The sequence below is a fragment of the Phytophthora sojae genome, assembly GCF_000149755.1.
Source record: "Phytophthora sojae unplaced genomic scaffold PHYSOscaffold_3, whole genome shotgun sequence".
Classification (NCBI taxonomy): Eukaryota; Oomycota; class Peronosporomycetes; order Peronosporales; family Peronosporaceae; genus Phytophthora; species Phytophthora sojae.
Window position 1 is genome coordinate 9,301,868 of NW_009258117.1, and position 17,786 is coordinate 9,319,653.

Consider the following 17,786-nt stretch of genomic DNA (forward strand, 5'->3'; position numbering starts at 1 on the left):
CCCAGAGCGCAGGGAGAGGTCTCCGAGACGGGAACGCAGGTAACCACCATACTGGACCTTCTTGATTTGGTGCCACCCCACTCATATCATTGTGTTTGTTGTTGTATGCTAGTGGCCGTCGCTCGCGCCGCTCACCGTCTTCATCGTCGTCGGAATCTCGCGGTCGCTCGTCATCGTCGTCTCGTTCGCCTTCGCCGCGCCGCCGACCAAGCAAGTCTCGCCGGAAGCATTCTTCTGGGTCGGACAGCGAGTGAAGGATGATCCAGGACAGCATGCACACTGGTGGGAAAGGACTGCGAACTGGATAAACTAGTCGTATTTTGTGTCCGGCATCATTCTATTCATTGTTCTACCTCGTCAAAGTCAGCCTCTACGAACGGCGGAGCATCGTCCATCATTCGTGACTTGAACGGCTTAATTGACCGCTTCACGGGGGCAGTTGCCCCTGTAGTCGCTGTGTCGACTGCCTTCTTTTTTGCTACTGCGGTGGCGCCTTTGACCGGGGTCTTGGGCTGCGCAGGCTTCTTGGCTGTCTTGACCTTTGCGGCCTTATTCAAGGCTCGCAATGTCTGCAGGTCGGTCAGGCCAGCAGGGAATAGTGCAAGGATCTGCGTACAAGTTAGCACTACGTTAGCCGTTTGCAAGAAGGAAATAAAGATCTGCAGTCCATGCATACCCTGTTGAACATGCGGTTGCGTTCCTGGCGCTGGTTGAGCGGCTTATAGTCCGCCTCCTTCATGTGCTTTTTGTCCTCGGTCTTTAGCATTTGACTGCAAAATCAGTGTGTTGTTAGACCTGGTTGCGCTGCACAACCCCCACCCCACATCAGCGTCTCTTACCGATAGTCATTTTCTTTAGAAACCCACTCGTCTTGAAGCTCCAGCAATGCATGGAGCTTGGTGCCCAATTCTTTGTCCTTCGCAATATCTGCAAGCGACAAGAACATTCGTCAGCTTACCCTGTTCACAAAAGAAACGTGGATTGTCGTCTACGTACCATCCTTCAGCAGATCAGCAGGCTCCGCCGTTGCTCGAGTCGCATACGCTGCAATGTGCTTCGTGGCAACGTCAAGCGCGGTGTCCAGCTTCTCCTTTTCGTTCTTCGCGGCATCGCGAGCTTCCAGTCGCAGCATATTAGACTGCAATCCACCACAATATCAGAACAACTCCAGCACCATGCAACATGAAAACAGCACTCCACGACACTGACCTTCAGATACTGCTTCGTGTAGGGCAAGAACGTCATCAGCGTGGCGAAGTATCCCGTGACTCGCCACTTGTTCGGGTGTGCCTCCACCACCAGCTTGTCCACCGCTCTGAGCGGTTCATCCAGCGATCTCGGGAACACCTTCGGGATCGGCGCCGCCTCCGCCACTGCAAACAACAACAACAGTAACAAACGCTAAGACCTCACTCCTCCCCCTTCTCTCCTCTCTACTCCCTCACTTACACTCCCGCACCGCCGTGCGCAACACCTCCAGGTTCTTCACCACTTCCTCCGTCGGCTGCCAGTCGCTGGCCGCGTCCGGCAGCTCGTCCAGGAACGAGCGCAGCGCGCCGTCCACCGCGCGCTTCTTGCCGCGCTTGGCCTTGGCGCTGGCGGCGGCTCGGTCGTCGTCGCTGTCCGCGTCCTCGCGCTCCAGCGTCTCGATCTCCTCGCCGGCGTTCACGAAGAAGCCCGAGTGCTTGGTCTTGACGCGCGTCTGGCCGCGCACGTCCTCGATGTTCTGCTGCAGCTCCGTGTCGTCGATGAACGAGTCCTCCGAGTCGTACAGGTCATCGTCGTCGCGCCGGTCGAAGCCGCCGCCACCGCCCGCGCCGCCGTCGTCCGCGTCGTTGAGCACGGCGCCGCCCCCGTAGCGCTTCTCCAGGTGCTCGATGATGTTGAAGCGCTGCGGCCGCGCGGAGGGCGCCGACGCCTTGCCGGCTGCCGCTGGAGACTTGACACTGCTGGGGGCGCTGGGCGTTGCTGGCTGCGACGCCCCGCTCTGCTGGCTGCTGCTGCCGTTGGTGGCCGCGCTGTCTCGGCTGCTCTGGATTACGAGCTGCTTGAAGTTGATCTCCGCGGGGCCGCTGCCGTCCAGCTGGATGCGGAACGTGCGCCGCGGCGTGGCCATCGGCGCTGATGTCTGCGTCGCCATTATTGCGCTGGCGAATTGACTGACAGTTTGCATGCGACCGAAACGAGGCACAAACAGTGACGTTACCCCCGGATTAGTGTCATTTTGAGGGTACATGAGACGGGGCGGGGTCAAGTTGAAGTGAACTTGCCATTAAACGACACTAAGCCTCTAAAATTTGACCAGCATAAAAAACTATACTCACTCACGTCTGCATTACTTTCCCATAAGACTCGCAGCTAGCACACAAATGCATGCAGATCACAGGAAGCGAGGTAGAGTTGGGTCCTGTAGATACATGCCAGCGCCAGGCACCCAGTTGCATGGCCTCGCTTGGCGATAGTCGCCTTCGTCCTGACCATGAACGACGACACGGTGCCTTTCATGTTAAATCGGGAACCCCTCGGCGGGGGTTGTCAAGGCGAACGGACGCTTTGTGGCCTGTGCAGTTGGCTTCGCTGTAGAAGATGAGCGTGTCGGAGGTTGAGTTCGGCAGCTGGTTCCACGCGACCGACGCAGCTTGGTTGTCCAGGTCGTCGCAGGCCAAACTATAGCACTGACTGGCATAGGTGATCTTGAGAATGGAGAACGTTCTCTCGTACTGGGTCTTGGAGTACAGCTCGATGTACCCGATGAAGTCCAAATTACTAGCAGCGATCGTGCTACCGAGAAAGCTGAAGAGCATACACAAATACCAAAGCGACTGCATTCGTCACTCGCGTGCAAATTGGAGAATGACATTCGCTAGAACTGGTGGCACGACAATAGAACCTCATAAAATGTAGAATTTGTGATTCATAAACATACAGCCTCGTCTAACCAACAATAACGGTTGTTGATACGCGCTAGATAACGTAGAATATACCATCTATTAATATTATAAAGTACCCTACAGAGGCACCTGGTAGTGTTAGGACGATCACTGAAATACAGTAAGTGAACACGCAAGTAATTTTCACTATCAACGCCAGCAAGATGGATTAGCAGATTATGCTACTGTGGTTAAACGCAGAGGCTAGTCTTCGACTTGCTTCACCCCCCTCCGTGGCAATCCAGTCAACGGCTTGGCGCTTGACACTACGAGACTTGGCTGCGAGCCAGGCCGCTATGGCTGACATGCTCTCGATGTTGCGCCGACCAGCCACCCATTCGCTGGCATTTCTTCCCATTGCATCCTCAAAGTGTGAGCGGACTTGATCGGCTGAGCTACATCCTCCGAAAAAAATTCACACTTCTTGTTCTTTTCTGATTTCTTCGATCTCCGCCTCGCAATCGTGACCCGACGGGACATTGTTGCCGGTGGATCAGATTGAGCTGGTAGTGACACCGAGTTGGATTGAAGAGCAGTCGCACATGCTGCAGTCTGTGCCTCCGCAGGCGGTGGAAGGTGCAATACGACCAAAGAGTTGCATAGTGACCCTCTTTAGATATGCTAGGCACCAAGCCACATCTTCCGCGCGGCGTTGAGAAGCACAGTAGTAAACCACAGGTAAAAATGACCACAACTGCCCGAAATCCCGAGAATGAACACGTTATACTTCATCTTGACCATGTTATGTGTGCTGTCAACATGGAGTACCGCGGATCTTGCTGGACGTTGATGTAGTTCGCCAACAATGCAAAACAAGTGAGGCCAAAACGAAATGGAGACTCATCTGTAGCGTCTCCCAGGTCAGGAACCCGGCGACCTTCTTCTAACCTCGAATCACAGAAGACCAATAACTTCTCGCCAGTTTGATCAACGTATTCCACAAGCTCGAACATGGATCTAGCACAAATATCGATGACAGGCTCCATCGAGTCGTCCTTGTTCTTTGCGCGCCATCGTTTTAGATATCCTTGCACCTGAGTCTCCAAGGGCACTCGGCCCGGCAATACAGTGCTAAGATGTGTGAAGACCACATGTGGAGCTACACCGGGGTTCTGAAGTAGTATCTCGCGCACCAGCTCCTTTGCTTCGTCAGTTAGACCTCGCGTAGCTCTTGGAGAATCCGTGCCAGGGCCCAACTTGGTGTGGCTTCCTCTTGGACAATAGTTACGTTGTCGCTTGACTGACACAGGTTAATCTTGTACCGACAAGCACATTTTACACCGCTCAACCTGCACCTCGTCGAGGTGCATCTTGTAATAACAGTGCGCATTTTGTGTTCGGTGTAGGCGAGTTCGTAGTGACCGACAAGCGCGTGTTGCATCGTGCAGTCGTATTGATCGTTCTTAGCAGTTGCATGGGTTGGCAGTCTCTGTTTCACGTCTGCGTATCTCCGACCAGTGTTATCAGCCGAGTTCCAGACATGCTTCCATTTAGGACGTGACTGCCGATCGCGTTGGGATGTATCTCCCTCAAGGGAGTCTCCTTCAAGGGCGCTCTGCTGCAGAATCGGATTTCTATTAGAGAAGCTGGCAGAATTCATTATAGCTGTCGGTGAATTACCTCGGACTCAGTGGATGGATCTGACTCGGAGGTGCTAGACGCTACGCTCGACTCGGACTGGCTGCTCGGGTCAGAGGAATCCAGTGGAGATGTCTCCATGGACATGAAGCGCGCTAGGCTCTGCGGAAGGGAGGCGATTGCGATTGAAGAGTGCGGCCAAAGTCTAGAAAACGCACTGTGGTCACTGGACGAGAGCAAAATAGACCCGGGAATAGCTCGCGACCCGTTCAAACTTAGTACATTATAAATGGCTCAGTGCCCTTCAGTGATTCTTTCAGTGTTTTAGACCTTCCTAACCCCTCAGTGCCAAAGGCCAATTTTTCAGTGTTGAAAGCCAATCCTCCAGTGTTGACAGCTGTCACTCCTGGGGAGAGTGAGAGCCTGGGGAATGTATGGTGCGTAAAGAGAGATGAAGTCATTCCAACCAGCAATTTGCATATGCAGCACCCGACAACGTCATCGCCACGGATATCAAATTGGCACATACGGGTAAGACGGCCTCAAACATTCCGTATTAGCGCAAGATTTCGTGATTATTATCCTGCTCCCAAGTCCTGCCAGCCGCACCGCCATGCAGTTCGGGTTCATCTTGCTCGTTCTAGCGGTAATCCTCCAGTTGGCTTCCATCGACGCGGACGCCACGGTTCTTTCTCCCACAGGCCCGGTTGGATTTGCTTCGGTTGACGGCGAAGGCGCCAGGTTCCTGAGGGCCAGTGCGATTGCTGATGACGATGAAGAGAGACCAGATACCGCGGCGGCCGACAAGATTTCCACAGTTCTTGCTCGGCTGTTCGGATGGGGGGAAGAAGCTTGAAACACCTTCGAGCGCGGAGAAAGCAGAGCAATCGCTGAGGGCTGATGCAGCTGAGCTGGTAAAGCTGACCAAGTCTGTACCAGATTCTCCAGCCGAGTATGATGTCTATCTCGCTACTCTGAAGAAAGCCAAAAAGAATTTTACACGCAACGCCAATAGGCATTTTGACGAGGACCTCAAGGCGACTCCCGATGATCTAATCAGGCAGTACAACCTGGACCCAGAACTTGCGTTGAAAATGACGAACACTAAGTCGCTGGAAGTCTTGAAAGACGCAGATCCTGCACTGTATGTCATGTGGTTCAAGTACTCCAAGCACTACAAGAGAAACAACCCAAACTGGAAGCCCATCTATGGTCTTGCTAAGCTTACCAGATACTAGAAGCACTAGCGGTAACCCGACTGTAAGAAATTTGGAGATCTTAGGATGAGGGCGAAAGTCAAATTGAAGTGAGCTTTGTTGCAATATTACACAGCAAAGCGAGGACGTTTGACTGCTGCTGCTGATGCTACGGCGTTCGATACTTGGCGCGGATGAACGGGAAAGTGTGCGAGCAGCGCGGCGCGGAGGTTGAACGTGGGTCGGGACAGTGACAACCGTCGCGCCGAGTACCTGGACGAGCAGAAGCCGATGGCTACGCAGAGGTAGGCGGTCTCCAGAGCCACCCACGGGCTCAGGAAGAGGCTGGCTAATTCGCGGCGCTTGAGGAACTGGAGCACGGTCAGCGAGAGCGACATCTCGCCGCACTGGATGCCCTGAGTCTGCAAGCAGTCGATGACCATGGCGAACGACACCTCGGCGACGGTGTCGAACACGACGATCTGGCCGAGCAGCAGCAAGTAGGTCAAACGAAAGGCGGCGTGGGTGTTGGTCATGAACCCGAGTATGAACACGCACAGGTTGATCACCGGCCGGATGAGCGCGAGCGAGTAGGACGAGGCGGTGGACGACAGTCGCGTGATCCGCACGAGAAGCACCACTTGCAGGAGGATGCCAGCGACTGAGAGAAGCCGAACCATCCGGGTGTGAGCCTTGATCAACGCAACTTCCGGTGTGTCCGACGTCTTTCGATTCTCTGCGGCGGCGCCGACGAACTTCCGTCGTACTCGCATGTTGATGACTATGAAGGCGAGCACGAACACCACGGGGCTGCAACCCAGCACCACCGCGAGAACGCAGAGATTGTCCATGTACCAGTCGCCCATGTTGGATGCAGACTATCAGGATAGTAGTAGCAGTGAAGCATGCAGCGAAGTTTGCGGATTGAAGATGCAGTTCAGAGTGGTGAGACCCTGCAGAAAACAAAAATATAGCGAGCGTTGTCCCGTGTCAGCAACATGAAACGCGTTCATGTGTCACACGGCATTCATCATTTCTCTCGTGTGGAGAGAGAGCCCAATGCCTCACGATCTTCTAGCGCTGCCATCTTTCACCTGCAAGGCTAGATGTTGTAGCGCTTTACTTCTCCTCCTCGAGTTAGCGAGCACCGCTGCTCTCTTTGTGCTCTATGCGCTGTCTTCGCTTCACCACACTACGCTGATTCTCAGCTGCGCGGTCGGTGTGGTGAGTATTCTCTGTGGACTTACGGTAAGTTCTCGCTCTCTCAGTTGACCTTTAGTTGTTTCAGCTTTCTAATGAATGTTTCGTACTGACAGGGAGTTTGCAGATCGACTCCAGCGGCAGTGGCCAGCTTCATGGTTGGAATCGGGTCCTGTTTTGGCTTTTCAGTCCTTGGAGGGCTGTGCCTCTTGTTCACTGCAGACGTCGAGCTCGAGGTCGCGGCATACCTCGAGAAATCGCTCCTCCTACGCGATATTGAGAACAGAGAGAAGGTTCGTCTTGCAACTTTTTCGTCGGAGACACTATTACCTTTGTTGAGTGTGTCGTGTTTGCTGTACCAGCTACTCACTGAGACGAAGAGGATACTGGAAATTGCAGCGACAGTTCTCATCGTGGATGCTACTGCGCACCTGTGTTTTAGTTTATATCTACGCCGACTACTAGGCGAGCGACGCGCGGCTGTAGCGTTCCTCCAGGTAAATAGCTGCAACTAATGCCTGCCTAAGCTCAGCGGAGACTCACCACTTCGTCTCGTGCACAGATTTTCAGCGTTATCATGTTCCCGCTCTCCCTTTTCCTCATTATTGGTGGGAACTACGTCGTCGACACTGGAACGCTGGCCTCGGCTCCATACGCAGGCCTCGCAATCTTTGCCAGCGGGGTTCTGCTATTAATTGTAGCGCTTCTTGCCTTTGTGGGAGGAAACTTTGAGTATCGCCGACTTCTGTCGATCTGCTACTTGCTGTCGGCCCTCATCGGAGCGTGTTCAGTGGTGCTGGCAATCACCTGCTTCGCTGGACGCAGCTACGTAGAGGACAACATCCTCCAGAACTGGGAAAGTATCCGCATCCTGCTGCCCCCAACGTCTCAAGTGGTGTACGACCGCAATCGGTTTGCAGCGGCGATGCGCTCCAATTTGAACGCGGTTGCTTACGTGGGGCTCCTATCAGGGCTCTTTGTACTATCCGAAGCGGGTATGAGCTTGTCACTGATGCGTCACGCAGCTTCATGGAAGCAGCGCCTTGCGCGCGCAAAGCGCAGCATTAAAGACCTCCAGCAAACTGCTGTCAGTCTCGATCCGGTCGATGTGAACGCTAGCGTCCCCGAAGCAGACTCGCCACTTTCGTTCTTTCAGCAGGTTGGTCACGTGATTTTCTAGCAGACTTCGTCACCTATTTACCATTAGTTGTGATGATTATGTTTTTGCAGTGGATAAATCTCTTCGAGAAATCGACAAGACGTCAGCGGATTGCGATGAGAGTTGTCGTCGTGCTCATCTTGTTAGCTGTGACTTTCATCCTCGCCGTCATGTGCGCAAATGTGGTCTTTGTCGCCAAGTGTAGCAGTATCGATTCCCGTATTGCTTCGGCCAGTTTTCCGCTCGTGAACTCCAGCACCAAAGCGCAGATTGACACGATTGAAGTGGTAAACTCGTTTACACGCGGTGAAATCATCGTTTCGTCCGCCAATACTGAAACAGGCACTATGGATATCGGCTTTTTTGGATCAGAGGTAGGAACTATTGAAGAAGATCGTCGGTATTCCTCACTCACTCGCTAACACTCGTGCGCGCAGGGGGACACTATTGCAGCGACGCGTATGTACAAGACGGAGACTAAGAACAGCACTCTCAGTGTCGACGCTTGGCCGCTGGAAACAACTCAATTTTTGTGGATCGATGGATCGTGCCAGGTGCGTGGCAGCTAGTACTTTCACTACCGGCGTTCATTAACCTGAGTGATATATTGCAGCGCTCCAAAATGGAAGTCGAGTTACCCCAAGACCAGCGCCTCAGTCTTCACATCAACACCAACACGTCCGTCATATTGAATGGCTCGGATACTATGACGCTCCAGGGGCTTAGCATCACGACCATGCAGTCGAGTATCCTGTGCTCAGACGTTGAGATCCAGGGAGACGAATTTCTACTGGGAACAACTTCAGGCGATATTACCGTCGATGGTCTGACGATCGATGCTAGCGATACGCTAGTCGCTGAATCACTGGCGAAAGTGCACTCGGCTCTAGGAATCGTCAGCTTGACGGATGTCACGCTCTCGCAGTGCGATCTTCTAGTCGAAACTGGAGCGAGCAGTCTCGTGTTGTCCGACATCCACGGGTAATAACCGCGCCCGCTTTGTCAAAAACATTTGTGGAACGTTATTTAACTCGAGTATTGCTGTCGATGTGTACTGTAGCTCTGTAAATACAGGTAGAAGCCACATCCAAGCTAAAAGTTCGTCTGCTTTGATATCAGTAGACGATGTTCAAGCAAATTGGATCTCCCTGAGAAGCAAAACGGGGGATATCTCCGGCACGGAATTAACTGTGGAGGTAAGCGACTTGTCCATCTAGTGCTTTGAGGTCATGGATCGCTAATTATTCTGTATTTCAAGGGGAATTCGGCCTTCATGGGAAGACTCGAGGTCATGGCGGTGTCGGGAGACGTCGAGCTCAAGGAAATTACAGCCAGCGGCACGATCCACGTCGAGTCCGCTTCAGGGAAGATCACGATTCAGCTGAATGTAAGTATGGCATATCGACACCTATTCCAATTTCACAGACTCGTAGATGTTTTACGGATATGCCTGCAGACGCAAACATTCGCAGGGATGTACTACATGAGGTCCGAATACGGGGCCATGTCCATTCGCCAAACTAACTATTCGAGCGACGTCGTCGTGGAATCAGCGGTAAGGGGGGACTTCAATTTGGTACCCCCTACACAAAGGCTCTAACGGTAGTATTGCATCCGCGTACAGGATTCAGCTGATGGGCTTGAGAAACATGGCAGCATCAATTGTGACCCCGCGACGAACAACTGCTTAGCATTTGGGAATATCTACTTGCGCTCCAACTTAGGCGACGTTGATTTAGTTCTCGGATGCAGTACGTACAGCTGCGATTAGTCGGCGTCCAGCTCAACCAACAAAGTAGTAGTCGAGAGTTGTTAGTGCAGCTTTAATGTAGCACGTTTATCTACATGTAGGTCGTAAGTACACTCTAGCCACTAACTACTGCGCTCCTCTTCTCCGTAGTAAAACTCGTAGAACAAGTCCATGAGCGGAGGCTTGACGTAGTGGAAGCTGATCGTGTCGGGGGCGCAGCAGTTCTTGCCGTTCTGCCAGCCGATGCCGTTGTGGTCCGAGAACCAGTTGTTCTCCTGGTAGATGGACGTGAAGAGCTTGTGATCGTACGCGTTCTCGTCGTGAGGCCGCGTGTACAGATCGTTGGGGTCGTACTGATGGAACCGCTCTCGCTTCTCCTCGTCCCTCGTGTCCAGCGGCACGACCCCGTAGTGGCGCATGCAGAAGGAGATGGCCCAGTCGTCGGGCACCACTTCGTTCGGCAGGCAGAACGGTTCGTCGAACGCCGCCTCCAGCTTCTTCAAATAGGCCCAATTCATGGCGTAGCCCCCTCCCCCGGGGGTGTAAATGAGTCCTCCATCTTTCCTCGTCTCGTCTCGAACCTTGAGCATGGCCGCCACGTGGTCCGGGTTGTGCTCCTCGAAGGGCTCAAAGAGGCGCTGCATCTCCCACCACTGCAGCGTCATCCTGTGGCCCAAAAGCGCGGGCTCCTCCTCGGGGATGGCGCGGATCTGCGGCGAGTCGAGATACGTTTTGAGGTTCTCCATGAGCAGGAAGGTGTCGTCGTCGCACTTGAAGACCCAGTCGAAGTGCTGCTCGCTGTACTCGCGCACGAGCAGCCGCACGATCTCGCGGTGCTTCTGCCACAGCGTCTCGTGCAGCGGCGGCGCCACGATGTGCACGGTCGGGACGCTCAGGTCCTCCTCGTCGCTCATGAACACGAGCTTGTCGCACTTGCGCCCCCACGTGCGCTTGATGGCGTGCAGCCGCTTGGCGTGGTTGGCGTGGTACGTGTTGACCCAGCACAGCACGCGCGTCTTGGCGGCCTGCGGGGCCAGCGGCGACACGCTCACGAGCGACATGGCCGGCACGTTGTCGCCCAGCTGCTGCAGCAGCTCGGGGCGGTGGCCGGCACTCGTGGGGCCCGCGACGAGCAGCAGCAGGCCCAGCAGACGCAGCAGCATTGGCGCGATCGGAGCTCCTCGTGGCATTGCGTGACGCTGCGGGGTCTCTTGATTTTGATATGGGTTCATGCTCATTACAGGGCTGCTTATTTTGATATAGATTTTGAAGGTGAAAACGTTATTTGAGGAAAAGCAGACACCGCTGAAGATTGCCCTGTTCGTGACCAAGAAGATTTCTTCTGCCCAAGAAAAAAGAAGCTTTTTCGCTTGAAAATCATCCTGTCCACGATTTTGAATCTGGATCGGAAAATGATAAGACCCCGCGGAGCCGTATGAAGTTTTAGACTATTGTTTTTGATTAGGCCGATGCTAGAGCCCGGACTTAATCATGAGCGACGTAGTATCAGATGAGTACGTGTAGGTACATGAGGGCCTACAGGTCGAGAGCGATACAAAACATGATTCTGTAGCTATATATTTTACTGGTATAGCAGTGGCCGATAGGTCATGCTGCTAGGCAGCCCAAATCGGGTTAATTCGCGCCTCGGTAACTGAAGCCAGTAAACTGAGGCCGGTATCGTGGTCCTTTGTCACTGGCTGTCTTTCTCCTGGTGACCCGGTAACTGGAGCTGGTAACTCAGTCCGATCTCGAGTCACTTGACTTCCTTCAGCCATTCGCATTCTAAAGCAACCGGTACCTACGTACGTACCTATCCCCCTGCTTTTCCTTTATCTCGCGAACTATTGCTCAGTACAGCCACAAGTTCCCTACACTAACATGGTCGCGCGTTTTTCGCCATAATTCGCCACTATCAGGTTCACTACGACGCTGAATTCGAGACGTGGTTTCGGCTGACTGTTGTAGTTGAGTGTCTACCTCGGTCTCGCTGATAGGCGCCATGGGACCACAACTATTGTGCAATTTCACATTCTACCACTAAACCAAGCAGCCGGCCTACGTACCTAGCCACCGCACTAGGGCCCCGCAATGGCTAGGATAGGGGTCTTTTTACCGTATCTGTAGTTGTTTTGTTTTTAGTTTATAGCAGGCTTTTTATCATTAGTAATGGGTAATGATTCATTACCCATTGGCGTCTCCTGCGCCTGCTTCGCAGCCGTAATAACCCCACTTAGCCCAGTCCGTAGGACAAATGGAAGGACCAAAAGTTAGGCGCCTCGCTCCGTATAACTAGAAACAAATAGGATCATGTGACTACATGGGCACAATCCCCCGTCCTAGCTGTCCTGGTGGTCTTATCTGTTTAGCGTCCTCCATTGTCCTTCTCGAGATATAAGCCGTTGAAAAGTTGTCTCTTGTAACATCGAATTTTGCCGATTTGTCGTAGCCTAGGACAATTTTGACTTGATTTCAGTATGGTCTAAGCTGGAGCTATCTTTAGCGCCGATCTCCCTGCCCGATGCGCCTTATAAGACACACCTTTGGGGGTCAAAAACAACCCATACAAATATCAAGTCATTTTGGTCCTTTTTCGGGCTCCCTAGGACAAAAACGGCCGGTGTGTGCCACACCAAAACACGATTTGGTCCTATCTCCTAGGACAAATCTAAGGGGGATAATGCAACATAAGGTTTTATGTTGCATTATCGGTTAAAGAGCTATTTGAAACAACAGCAATGACAGTTGTACAGCAATTGTATTACAGCATAGCAGCGCTCATTACAGCTCAAAGCATGCTTTCGGCGACAAGCTAACCAGGCAGCAGCAATAATAAAGAGGGGTGAACAGTCAATCAATCCAATTTGTGAGGAATCGACCGGATCGGGGGAGCAAGCGAGCAATAGGTAGGTCGCCGTCGTATCGGCTAAGTTAGTTTAGGCATGTGGCTGTCATTTCTAAGATACGATATCTGTATGTGCATGTCGGACGCCACAGCAGCAGCAACTATAAACCGTCGTTGAGTACAACAAAATTATCGCTATTGATTAATGGTCGTGGGTGCAGACTGTTGAGAGTCGACTTTGAAGTGAGGAGACCTAAACGGCATTGAAATCAGTATAGCAATTCTACAAAATCAAGTTGCAGGCGTTAAAATTGGACATATAGCCCGAATAACCCCAGAAAATAAACACATTATACATTCAACATGAACCGAAGCTCAGTCTGGCAGCTTGAAGCTGTGCAGTATGTACCATGAATAGCAGTAACGCTAGTGTGAGTTCATGCAATGAAATGAAATTTGCGGTTATGACGGCTGACTACGCCCGTCGCCGCGCACTGCTGCAGCGCCGCATACGGGGACTCCCGCGGTAGCAGCCCAATAGTGTGAGTTCACGTAGATCCGCCACGGCAGATCGAGCAGCGTAAGCCATCCAGCAAATGGAAGCATCATATTTTACAGTACAAAAATTAGAGCAAGCGCTAAAATTCAAGAACGTCTTCATGCAACGCTCTTCTGCGGCAAGCATAGCGCTACTACATAGTACTAGTAGTAGTAAATAAAGTTTTCTACTGTGCAGGTTTCGGAATACAGTAAAAAAAAGACCGAACTGCGAACACCGCGGGCCAAAGCCCGCAAACCAGTGCAGTAGCTACAAGACCGAATGTGTGACCGCAGGAGACACTTACTCTATGTCTGTAGTATAGCCCTCAATTATATCAAACTTTGACATTGAGCATACTATTTTTTTTAGAAATCCTTAAATTTCAAAGCTTACGACTACGTAACGTAGTCTACGTTAATGGCCCCACGACCGCTACGTGCGGCGATATTGCAGCTGGGGGTGGGGGGTGGGGGGGGGGTATACGGCGCGCATCTTGGCGCTAGAAGTCGTGGTCTACAGATAATTTTCAGGGTACAAACAATGCAAAGAAAACAAAACGCAACGTTAACTATGATACAAGATATTCAATGCTCCAGGTTTCTCATAAAGGTCGCCCATGAAGCTGATAGTTCTTCCTCTCACTTGCTAGGCAAGAGAGGCGACGAGTAGTTAAGCTTTGAGGTTGCGCTCGCACGCCTTGATAGTCGTCGTAATACTACTACTGTGGTGAAAGTTCTGGCTGCCCCCGTAAATTTGCTATCCCAGCCTATGCGTAGTCCTAGTATACTGGGATAGGAAGCGACGAAGTGCTGATAGCCCAGCCCAAACAGGATTACCTACCTCGTAAATCAAGCCAACGCCCTGATCGCTCCTACGGAGGCGGATGCGGCATCCTCGAGCGCACTGGACTACCTCGTCGTTTTCTCGGAAACGTGGCAGTCTCCGACGCAGTCGGAGGCAACGCTTAGAGGATTATTCGAGGACGCGACGACCAGTGCGGCTGCAGCTTACGTGCAGGCTCCGATGTATTGCGCCTTCTCCAAGGAAAATTCGTCCGCTTGCGACAAGGTCGAGCAGCTTGACGGCTACAGCGGGAACGACATTCTCTACGAACGCGATGAGTACTGGAACAAGGCCGCTAAGATCCCGGACCAAGCCAGCGTGTTGCTAATGGGCAGCGAACTGGACCCAGTGACGCCCAGCAAGTACGCGGAGGCCTTGCTCGGGGCCCTTGACGGCGACAAGAAGGAGCTCGTTACGTTCAAGTACACTGCGGGCGGCAACCTTCTTGACAGCAACACGGCCGATACTTTGTGCGGGCTGTCGCTCTTGACCTCTTTCGCTCAGGGCGCCGGTGACTTGAGCAAGCTGAACAAGACTTGCGTCGAGGGGGCTTTAAACTGGACAGTGCCCCACGATTACCAGTACAGTTTTATGAGCACGGACGACGTGTACGACGGTGAATTGGATGAAAACTTGGTCAAGTAGGCGAACGAGCAAGGTGCTCAATTGGTCGACGACTGGAAGAAGAAACACCCGCAAGTTAGCGGCACTTCAAGCAGTGGATCGGGCGTTGACTTCAGCGAGATTGCGAAAACTACGTCGGAGTCGGGGTCGGGCATTGACCTGACTGAGTTCATGAAAACGTGGGGGGGGGGGGCGATACGACCTCTGACTCAGTGTCAGGCGAAGCCTTTTCGGACAAGCTGAATGAGCTCAAGAAACGCGACGGCAGTCTGACGTTCGAGGAGATGATAATGATCATCTGCTGCTTGATTTGTTCCGGAGGATCGGAGGACTTTTAGTAGTAAGCGAAGTGACCCACAGGTGCGGCTGCTAGACAACTCTACTCACTAAGACGTCACAATCGAGAAGTCATGATTCTGTATTTGCTATTTCTCAGAGTTGCCCTCGTTGTTGTCAACGCTTAGCTTTTCGCTGTGACGCTGGCACGATTGAGCCTGCTAACTGCTGTCGCATCTTCTTCTGGGCTTGGAAGAACGCCAACGAGTCCGGGTCCTGGGCTCTTACTCGATCCACCTCCATCTGATCGAATTTCTCGCCATCATCCAGCTTATCATCCTTGCTGAACGTTGATCTCGCCAAGGCGTCAAACCCAGCTCCATCCGAGGTCTTACTAAGTGCATGAGCGTGGCCCTCTTCCTCGTACCAGTCCTCAAACTCACGCACGAGGCGTCGGCGCAACAGCTCCACACTGCGAAGAGAAAACTCGAGCTCCGACTTGGCGTCCTTGAGGTCTCCGAAAAGTGATCGATAGTCTCGCTTGGCCTCTCGCTCCGCTGTCATAAGGATAAATTCCTCTTCATCCACAACCTCGTCGCGCTCTTGCGGCATCTGCTTGGCGCCACTCTTGCGGTTACCCGCAGCTCCATCATTCGTTCCTCGCTGGTTGCGCTTGTCCTCTAGCTGCGCACGGACGGCGTCGATCTGGGCCTTCGCAGCGTTCACACGCCGCGTGACCTGCTTGACGCGCTGCTTAGCGTCGAACAATTTGTCCTTCTCGTCCTGTAGATTCTGGTGCAGCTTCCGCCCTGGGCCAGCAGACCGATAGAACTGGAACGCGTCGTTCTTGGCGCGCGTCTCGGCATCTTGTGATAGCATGGCACCTTCTCCGCTTCGACCTCCAGCTTTGCTGGTGCTGTAGAGTCCTCCTTCATCATCACCGCGGTCGTCTTCATTATTGTCGGGGACACCCGGGAGTTCGGCTCCACTAGGCGACCGCGACGCAGCTGGACTTCGCTGTCCATTACCAATCGGACTGGTTCCCCCGGGACCATCCGCAGCTCCTCCCGCACCGCGATAGTTTTTATTCTTGCTCGTGTCCATCGTGGATGGTCTTGCTGCTCCAGGTACGAGACCAAGAGGGAACCCAACTGCTCCAGGCTCCTCCTCGCCGACCAGTTCTTCGCCGTTGGGGCCGTGAGTTGCGTGCATCCGAGGATCATCGCGAGAACCAGCAGAAGTTTGAGTTCGCGACGCTGACGACCCCGCTGAAGCTGATCTTGTCGAGTTGTTCGCGCTCCCTGCACCTCCATGCGAGCCCACCCCGTTCATCCCAGATGCACCACCACCCATCGAGTCCAGCCCAGAGCTCTTGAACAAAAGTTTGAACTGACGGAAGAGCTCGCGGATCTCGTTCACGCTTGTAAGTCGCAGTGCTTCGTCCTCCATCTCCTGAGTCGGCGCGTCGATATACCTGCGAACCATCTGCATCAGCTGGTGCTTTTGCTCGGGCGTGTGCTCGTCGTAGACAACGGCTGTGCGTTCAACCAGCGCGTCGTGCATGACCAACTCGTGCTTCAGCTCTCGGATCTGTCGCTCGTACTTGCGTAGCAACAGTGCCGGGTCGGTCTCCACGATGGTGGCGACCTCGTTCTGCACCCGCACCATGCGCTGCGCCAGCTTGAGCGTTGAAATCGTCTCCTCAAGGTGTCGCCCCTCGCCCCAAATGCACGCGAACATGAGCGTGTTCGAGTTGCCCCCCAGTGAGTCCTTGAGTACGTTCGTGAGCTTGGTCTGGCGGTACGGGATGTGGCGCTGCTCCTTGGAGCCCAACGCCACGATGCACTGCTCCAGGAAGCTCAAGCTCTGGTTGATGTACATGGACTCCTTCTTGATAGTGGACAGCGCCGACCCCGCTTTCGAAGAGGACGACGACGTCTTGGTAGGGCTTCCTGCCCCCGCCTGCTCTCCGTCCAGAGTCTTCTTGAGTCGCTCGCTTCCAGCCAGATCCACCAGGTGCAGCTTACTCAGCGTGACTCTCTCCGTTCCTCCAGCTCGAGATTTCTGCGCAATGTGGAACGTCAGCACACAGTGCGAGCGGTTCGAGCGCTTGTTGAGCTGATGCTCCGCCACGGTGCGCTGCAGCTCTCCGTTAAAGAGCTGGTCCAAAGCCTCTTGCTCACTGCGCACCTCGACCTGCGTGAGTCCGCGGACGTACGTCCCGCGCGCGTCCTCCACGACCACCAGCTCCCCGTTGCCGCCCCCAGCTCCACCGTTACCGTTAGTCCGGTCCCCGCCCTGCTGTCCTTCCAGTAGATCGTAGATGCGGTCGTTGTAGATCTCCATGTACGACACGCGGATCGTGTACTGGAGCTCAATCCGACTCTCGACCTCCTCGTAGAGCTGCGCGATGGCTCGCGGGGCGATGCCGCGGTGCTGGTAGTTGCGCGTGTCCCCGATCATGGTGAAGCTCTTGCCCGCCCCCGTCTGCCCGTAGGCCAGGATGGTGCCGTTGACGCCGTCCACCACTGCGCCATGCACGATGTCGCGCGCGATGGCCTCGTAGACGCGGTCCTGGCCGGCGTTGTGCAGCACCTGGTGGAACTTGAACTGCCAGCAGTCCTTGCGGTTGGACGGCCCGCCGTCCGTCTTGGGCGGGGACGCGCCCCCGGAGGCCGCGGCGAGGGCGGCCGCGCCGCTGTAGACCGTGATGGTGCTGTCATCCGGGTCGATCTGCAGCTGGTGCGTCGCGAAGCTCGCGGTCGGCCTCGTGCGGATGATCACCTTGACGCCATTGCGACCCATTGTCTCCGTCTTCTTCTGCGCAGTCGTTACCGAGAGCAC

At 53.8% G+C, this 17,786-nt stretch overlaps 9 protein-coding genes across 9 annotated transcripts; 4 read left to right on the forward strand and 5 right to left on the reverse strand.

The window, feature by feature from the left end:
• Positions 1 to 835: 835 nt before the first annotated feature.
• PHYSODRAFT_492731 (hypothetical protein) lies at positions 836 to 2,116 on the reverse strand (the record flags this gene model as incomplete). Its single annotated transcript, XM_009526728.1, has 5 exons — positions 836 to 927; positions 997 to 1,138; positions 1,210 to 1,373; positions 1,450 to 1,891; positions 2,042 to 2,116. 5 exons carry the CDS (start codon positions 2,114 to 2,116, stop codon positions 836 to 838), a joined length of 915 nt encoding a protein of 304 aa, XP_009525023.1.
• Positions 2,117 to 2,501: 385 nt separating this feature from the next.
• On the reverse strand, positions 2,502 to 2,804 carry PHYSODRAFT_489423 (hypothetical protein; the record flags this gene model as incomplete). Its single annotated transcript, XM_009526729.1, has 1 exon — positions 2,502 to 2,804. One exon carries the CDS (start codon positions 2,802 to 2,804, stop codon positions 2,502 to 2,504), a length of 303 nt encoding a protein of 100 aa, XP_009525024.1.
• A 2,317-nt stretch (positions 2,805 to 5,121) lies between these two features.
• Positions 5,122 to 5,746, forward strand: PHYSODRAFT_330133 (hypothetical protein; the record flags this gene model as incomplete). Its single annotated transcript, XM_009526730.1, has 2 exons — positions 5,122 to 5,339; positions 5,377 to 5,746. The coding sequence occupies 2 exons, from the start codon at positions 5,122 to 5,124 to the stop codon at positions 5,744 to 5,746; spliced, it is 588 nt and encodes a 195-aa protein (XP_009525025.1).
• Positions 5,747 to 5,832: 86 nt separating this feature from the next.
• Positions 5,833 to 6,570, reverse strand: PHYSODRAFT_496773 (hypothetical protein; the record flags this gene model as incomplete). The annotated part of the gene is made up of 1 exon (XM_009526731.1): positions 5,833 to 6,570. The coding sequence occupies one exon, from the start codon at positions 6,568 to 6,570 to the stop codon at positions 5,833 to 5,835; it is 738 nt and encodes a 245-aa protein (XP_009525026.1).
• Positions 6,571 to 6,763: 193 nt separating this feature from the next.
• On the forward strand, positions 6,764 to 8,485 carry PHYSODRAFT_314061 (hypothetical protein; the record flags this gene model as incomplete). The annotated part of the gene is made up of 5 exons (XM_009526732.1): positions 6,764 to 6,952; positions 7,021 to 7,197; positions 7,267 to 7,401; positions 7,467 to 8,063; positions 8,135 to 8,485. The coding sequence occupies 5 exons, from the start codon at positions 6,764 to 6,766 to the stop codon at positions 8,483 to 8,485; spliced, it is 1,449 nt and encodes a 482-aa protein (XP_009525027.1).
• A 200-nt stretch (positions 8,486 to 8,685) lies between these two features.
• PHYSODRAFT_497005 (hypothetical protein) lies at positions 8,686 to 9,834 on the forward strand (the record flags this gene model as incomplete). Its single annotated transcript, XM_009526733.1, has 5 exons — positions 8,686 to 9,029; positions 9,124 to 9,259; positions 9,322 to 9,450; positions 9,520 to 9,618; positions 9,688 to 9,834. The coding sequence occupies 5 exons, from the start codon at positions 8,686 to 8,688 to the stop codon at positions 9,832 to 9,834; spliced, it is 855 nt and encodes a 284-aa protein (XP_009525028.1).
• A 40-nt stretch (positions 9,835 to 9,874) lies between these two features.
• On the reverse strand, positions 9,875 to 10,976 carry PHYSODRAFT_557956 (hypothetical protein; the record flags this gene model as incomplete). The annotated part of the gene is made up of 1 exon (XM_009526734.1): positions 9,875 to 10,976. The coding sequence occupies one exon, from the start codon at positions 10,974 to 10,976 to the stop codon at positions 9,936 to 9,938; it is 1,041 nt and encodes a 346-aa protein (XP_009525029.1). The 3' UTR covers positions 9,875 to 9,935.
• A 2,991-nt stretch (positions 10,977 to 13,967) lies between these two features.
• Positions 13,968 to 14,687, forward strand: PHYSODRAFT_330137 (hypothetical protein; the record flags this gene model as incomplete). Its single annotated transcript, XM_009526735.1, has 2 exons — positions 13,968 to 13,974; positions 14,053 to 14,687. 2 exons carry the CDS (start codon positions 13,968 to 13,970, stop codon positions 14,685 to 14,687), a joined length of 642 nt encoding a protein of 213 aa, XP_009525030.1.
• Positions 14,688 to 15,119: 432 nt separating this feature from the next.
• PHYSODRAFT_314064 (hypothetical protein) lies at positions 15,120 to 17,747 on the reverse strand (the record flags this gene model as incomplete). Its single annotated transcript, XM_009526736.1, has 1 exon — positions 15,120 to 17,747. One exon carries the CDS (start codon positions 17,745 to 17,747, stop codon positions 15,120 to 15,122), a length of 2,628 nt encoding a protein of 875 aa, XP_009525031.1.
• Between the last annotated feature and the right edge of the window lie 39 nt (positions 17,748 to 17,786).